The sequence below is a fragment of the Triticum dicoccoides genome, chromosome 2A (genome assembly GCF_002162155.2).
Source record: "Triticum dicoccoides isolate Atlit2015 ecotype Zavitan chromosome 2A, WEW_v2.0, whole genome shotgun sequence".
Classification (NCBI taxonomy): domain Eukaryota; kingdom Viridiplantae; phylum Streptophyta; class Magnoliopsida; order Poales; family Poaceae; genus Triticum; species Triticum dicoccoides.
The window spans coordinates 520,992,763-520,998,588 of NC_041382.1; the positions used below are offsets into that span (position 1 = coordinate 520,992,763).

Genomic DNA, 5,826 nt, shown 5'->3' on the forward strand with positions numbered 1-5,826 from the left:
GGGGTCCCGCGGGCGAGGGGCGCGAGCTCCGCCCCGGCCACCTCCCGGGGAGGCGACGCGAGGCGGCCAAGACGGAGGAGGGGGAGGGCGGAAGGGGGCGGAGGCGGGGGGGCGGGGCCGGCGGCGGCGGGAGGGGCGGCGGCGGCGGGAGGGGAGCGGGGGAACCCTAGCGCGAGAGAGGGGCTCGATGCCTTTTGGGAGATTGTGTCAGAGAATGACCTTCTCCTGCTCTCCAAAGACAAAGTAAGTTTCGTTCTGGTAATCTAGCAGGTAGCTCTCAACATAAGTTTAGTGGAATCTATGTGGTGTGTCAAACACTCAATCCGTTTGTTGTTAAATCTGAAATTGTTCAGACTGCATGTTGTCACATTTACTATGCACCAGACATGGTTAGCCTTGATGATGTATCATGAGTCGGGATATGCCTGCATTTTTGCAGTTTGTGGAGGGAGTCACTCCCACTGCATATGCCTTTGCCATAGTGGAACAGCGGGGTGGTAAAGGCACAATCTCTCTTAGAACATTTGTGGCAGGGGAAATAAAAAATCTGAATGTTGCAAACCCTGTGAAGTCTTCAAGACTAGAGCGCATTACTTCCATTCTCTCAACATCAGGAAGCTTTCTGTCGATTTTAAAGGTTAGTTCGTTATTGAGTATTGCCTGAGTTTCGTGTTTGTCTCATTTATTGCGAGCATGTGCTTCTTGATATAAACTTGACGGTTTCCTTTTTCGGTCAAAATTGTCAGATATGCAGCCTGTCTACTATACTGCGAGAGTACTCTGCGATGCACTCTGTAGCTTCACTTCCTTTTAAGGATTTGATCTTTTCAGCATCTGAGAAGAATAAAGATGGAGATGATCAAAATCGTGCTTGGAATGTCCCTGGGCCACTTATGGAGTACCTGAAAACAAACCTTAATGATTCACAGCTAGATGCAGTTAATGTGAGCATACTTTGTAATATTTCATTTGATATTGTTGTCATATCTTGTGCGAGGATATTATGTGCCTAAACAGACTAGCATATTCTCTTGTAGGCAGGTCTTTCTCGCAGATCCTTTGTCCTTATTCAGGTTAGTTTGCTATTTCTTGCTGCTGTTGGTAACTTGCAGTGTAATATCTTCTACCTTGTCAACAAAATATGGTCAAGTGTCAGAGCAATTTTGGATGCATGCATTTTTGTGAGAAGTTATAAGATCTGTGCACATTGCACTCCTTATAATCATACACCGTTGACAGTAGAGTTGTAATGTTTATTTGTAGGGCCCTCCAGGAACCGGAAAAACACAAACTATTCTTGGACTTCTCAGTGCTGTTCTCCATTCCACTCCAGCCAGAATGCAGACCAAGTAACGATCTTTAATTTTCTTTTTGTAATATCGAGTGAAATGCATGCTAGTATTTATATTTTGGATACGAGGAAATTATCCTCGTCTTTTTTTATCAGAATTATATACTACTAGAAATTGCAACATAAACATATGTTCACTGCAGTTTGCAATAGCTTATTCCTCTTTTGTCATAACGTTTCTTCTAGATAAAAATGTGTGCATATATCTCACATGCTTCATGATCCTTTTGCAGAGGAGGGTTCAATGTTCAAAAGCATGGGTCTGAGCTGGACATTGAGAGCAAGTATGTTAAAACTTAAAAGTGCCTTTTCCTAGTTAGGTCCTGACATTTCTTTGATTTTGGAGCACTTAAGGAAGCATAAAACGCTGAACGATAGCAGTTACACGATTAAGAATATTGCCAGACCATGTTCTTAATTGGTTCATCTTTTTTTTTCGAAAAGGAGGCGTACCCCCGGCCTCTGCATCTCTTGATGCACACAGCCGTTTATTGAAAAAAAAGATCCAAAAGGTTCCAACCAGTAGTCTCAAAACGAAACAAAAAGTCTTGGAAAATAAATAAAAGCCACAACCGGCTGAAAATAAAAGCCACAACTGGCGAAAGTAGGATTAGGAGACTAAACGCCCATCCTATTATTGGACCGCCATCCAAACCGGTTGTATGTATCCCGTGCAACCATCTCCCATCGGCTGCACCCAATATACATATGCGCCCCGTGGTCCGCATGGCTGAGTAAAGACCACGCACGGATCCAAGTAGGCGCTCTGAAGATGACCTGCTAAAAGTTGGTGATGGTTTGTCTGTTAAAGGCAACGTCATTTCGACAATTCCATAAAGCCCAAAGTAATGCACATGCTCCCACTCGGATATGTGCCGCCGTCTTTGGCGCCACCCCAGCCAACCAGCTATCAAACATATGTGATATCGTGAGAGGCGGAATGATGTTAAACGTAATGTGAAAAGTTCTCCAAAGTAATTTAGCAAGCGGACATGTGATAAATAGATGCTCTATTGTTTCATCCTGATCACAAAAGCAACATCTTTTACTTCCTTCCCACTTTCTCTTAGCTAAGTTATCTTTAGTTAGAATTACGCCCTTATGCACGGTGTGTGGCACTAACTAAATTCACCTCAGTTCTTGGCACTGTCGTTTTCCTTTGATTTCTCAAATCCGTAGGGTGTAACCAGGCTTTAGCGGAAGGATAAGATTGCTGTGCTTTACATTTGTACTATCATTTGTAGCGGTCCTTCAGCATCTAGCTTCATCTGTTGTGTCGGGTTTTTGTATGGGCGTTTTGGTTGCGTTTACTGTTATGAAATTCTGGAAGTCACTAGGCTGAATGATTCTATTGCAAGTACTTGTTAGCACTTTCTTAGTGCAGAGTTTACATGACAGGCTTGCAAACTGGATGAAAGCATCTCCTTGGCTGATTGGTGCAAATCCTCGAGATTTGATTATGCCTGTTGATGGTGATGATGGTTTTTATCCTACTGGGAATGAGAAGGTACTCTTCCGTACTCAGTATTTTGCTATATTTTGTCATGCTGCCTGATGTGGATGTTTTATTCCTTGCATGGTTAAAACATTTATGGGCAGAAACCTGAAGTCATAAGTTCCAGTCGCAAGTATCGGGCCCATGTGTTGGTTTGCGCTCCATCCAACTCAGCACTTGATGAGATTGTATTGCGTGTTCTTCAAACAGGTTAAGGATTTTGGCTCTATGTCATCTAATGCTGAAAAATGTTCTCGCGATAAAAGTATTCTTTCATTGACAGCGCATCAAATAATATTAAGTAGTGAAGTTATTGTATGTTTTCAGGAATACGTGATGAAAATAACAACACTTACAATCCCAAGATTGTGCGTATTGGATTAAAGGCACATCATTCTGTCAAAGCAGTTTCCATGGATCATCTTGTATGTGATTTGAGTTGCTAAGCATTCTGTCTAACTTGTGTCAATTACAATGAGTTCAACTATTTTCAGATACAACAAAAACTTTCTGGTGTGGATCGCTCATCAGATGGCAGGAGAAGTGGAGCTGGTGAATATGATCGAATTAGAGCTTCTATTCTTGACGAAGCAGCTATTGTACACACATCTGTTCTCATCAATATTCACTAATAATATTTTAAAATGTTATTCTCACTATGAAGGAAAATTCGTAGGTATTTTCTACCCTGAGTTTCAGTGGATCAGCCATTCTCACCAGGATGACTCGTGCTTTTGATGTTGTTATAATTGATGAAGCCGCGCAAGCTGTGAGTATATTTTTTGTGCATACTGTCTGTCTAATGGAGTGTTAACACAATCATGTTTTGTGAAATACTTCTGAATTTGTGTTCCTCTTTGTTTTCAGGTAGAACCAGCGACTCTTGTACCCCTGGTTCATGGATGCAGACAAGTTTTTCTTGTATGCCATCTACTTTTCTCAGATGATTTACACATACGTTTTACTCAGTTATTTACCTTTTCCTTGTCAACGTGTTAATCATTTATCACTATACTACTTTGTAATTACTTAATTTACTAAGATCTAAACAGAGGGATCATACACAGGACATTATTCTAATTGTCCTTGTGGATTAAATTAAAAATCATTTCACTGGCTTAGGTTCTGTAGAAATTTTGCTTGATATCTTCTGAACTCTGTGTATGCTTGTGTGTTTACGTGCGCATTTTGCTTGATATCTTCTGAACTCTGTTGATATCTTGATACATGAATACCTTGAGTATTCTGCTAACCATGGTGACCTTGTAACCTCACTATCACTTTTGATATTCGTATCAGGTTGGCGACCCAGTTCAGTTGCCAGCAACTGTAATTTCATCGACTGCTCAGGAGTTAGGGTAAGATGTCTCCTTATTTTATTTAATTAATTCACACTGTTAGCGCATTGCAATGCTAATACAATACTTATATCCATCAGGTATGGAACAAGTTTGTTCAAGAGATTTCAAGCTGCTGGTTTTCCTGTGCAAATGCTCAAAATTCAGTATCGTATGCACCCAGAGGTAGCATCCCACTGTCAATTCATCTAAGCTGAAAACTTGAACGGGTTTTTGATTTTGTTAATCCATTCAATAACAGATCAGTATATTCCCTTCAAAAGAATTCTACGAAGGCATCCTACAAGATGGGGAGGGACTCAACAAAAAACGTCCATGGCATTCCTACAGCTGCTTTGGACCATTTTGCTTCTTTGATATCGATGGGGTTGAATCCAAGCCGTCTGGAACTGGTTCATGGGTGAACGAGGATGAAGTGGAATTCATAACCCTCCTATATCACCAATTGGCCACACACTATCCAGAACTCAAATCCAGTTCCCTAGTAGCTGTTATATCACCATACAAGCATCAGGTGAAACTCTTGAAGGACCATTTTCGGTCGACCTTCGGCGATCAATCTAAGGAAGTTATAGATGTAAACACTGTTGATGGATTCCAGGTAGCTAGTTTATTATCATCCATTTGCAGATGTGCTTTGTCTACTCTAGCAAGTAGCAGTGATTAATATTGTATCTTGTTGCTCACATATAGGGTCGTGAAAAGGAAGTTGTCATTTTTTCATGTGTTAGATGCAATAAGGAGCAAAATATTGGTTTTGTTTCTGATTTCCGACGAATGAATGTTGCCATCACCAGAGCTAGGTCTGCTGTACTAGTAAGTGCTCTTTATGCACCCTCCCCTCCTTGTCATAATATTTTTGTTATGCCATATGAGCTATGGAGGTTATTATGGTGCCTGAGTTCCTTCTTGAGATGAACAAGCTATGTGATTTGTAACTTGAGTTCATTGATTCCATCTGTTCTCCTTTCTCCGTAAGTTAGTGTTGGAAATGTGAACCATACAACCATATAGATCTGTTTCTGTCGGTACCCCAATTTGTTTATATCATTGTGCTTTGTAGGCTTACTTGCAAAACCCAAATAACAAATTAGCGCAGTGCAGGTCATTGGCTCTGCTTCAACATTGCAGCAAGATAAACACTGGAACAACCTTGTTGAGAGTGCCAAAGAGCGAGGGCGCTATTTCAAGGTGAGATTACTACTCTCCTTCTCTCTTTTTTTCATTGTTTTTTGATATAGCTCACCATTCATTCCAAATGGTACTACTCTCTTTCTTTTAAGCTTAGGAAACAACATTAGGTGGACCTGACTACGAACATCCTTGCAGGTTTCGAAGCCATTCACCATGTTCTTTGCTGAGGATAAGTTCAAAACCATGAAGGTGGAAAGACTTGCTCCAGACACAAGGTTCTCTCAGGCAATAGAAGCAATTAACGAAGTTGTTGCAAGGCAAGAAGTCATGGATGCCGATGATGCTGGTGACCAAGCGGATGGAGACGATTATGATGCCATGGAGGCTGACGATGGAGGTGGTGATGATTAATGTCGGCTATAGTGTAGTGTCAGGTCCGTTTGGAGGAATCCTATTGGAGGCCAGGTACATAGGGGAGCAAAATTTTG

At 41.3% G+C, this 5,826-nt stretch overlaps 1 protein-coding gene across 1 annotated transcript in view; it reads left to right on the forward strand.

Annotated features, from left to right (window-relative positions):
- The window catches only part of LOC119357914 (probable helicase MAGATAMA 3), a 7,649-nt gene extending 1,839 nt beyond the window's left edge, over positions 1 to 5,810 (forward strand). The window contains exons 3-20 of the mRNA XM_037624690.1: positions 171 to 243; positions 440 to 637; positions 747 to 944; positions 1,038 to 1,073; positions 1,264 to 1,349; positions 1,585 to 1,635; positions 2,750 to 2,858; positions 2,951 to 3,056; positions 3,174 to 3,271; positions 3,341 to 3,445; positions 3,523 to 3,615; positions 3,714 to 3,767; positions 4,146 to 4,204; positions 4,285 to 4,369; positions 4,446 to 4,805; positions 4,898 to 5,020; positions 5,309 to 5,395; positions 5,534 to 5,810. Of these exons, the coding sequence (XP_037480587.1) occupies positions 171 to 243; positions 440 to 637; positions 747 to 944; positions 1,038 to 1,073; positions 1,264 to 1,349; positions 1,585 to 1,635; positions 2,750 to 2,858; positions 2,951 to 3,056; positions 3,174 to 3,271; positions 3,341 to 3,445; positions 3,523 to 3,615; positions 3,714 to 3,767; positions 4,146 to 4,204; positions 4,285 to 4,369; positions 4,446 to 4,805; positions 4,898 to 5,020; positions 5,309 to 5,395; positions 5,534 to 5,749 (2,137 nt within the window). The 3' untranslated portion in view covers positions 5,750 to 5,810. The remainder of the gene's footprint in view (positions 1 to 170; positions 244 to 439; positions 638 to 746; positions 945 to 1,037; positions 1,074 to 1,263; positions 1,350 to 1,584; positions 1,636 to 2,749; positions 2,859 to 2,950; positions 3,057 to 3,173; positions 3,272 to 3,340; positions 3,446 to 3,522; positions 3,616 to 3,713; positions 3,768 to 4,145; positions 4,205 to 4,284; positions 4,370 to 4,445; positions 4,806 to 4,897; positions 5,021 to 5,308; positions 5,396 to 5,533) is intronic.
- Positions 5,811 to 5,826: the final 16 nt, after the last annotated feature.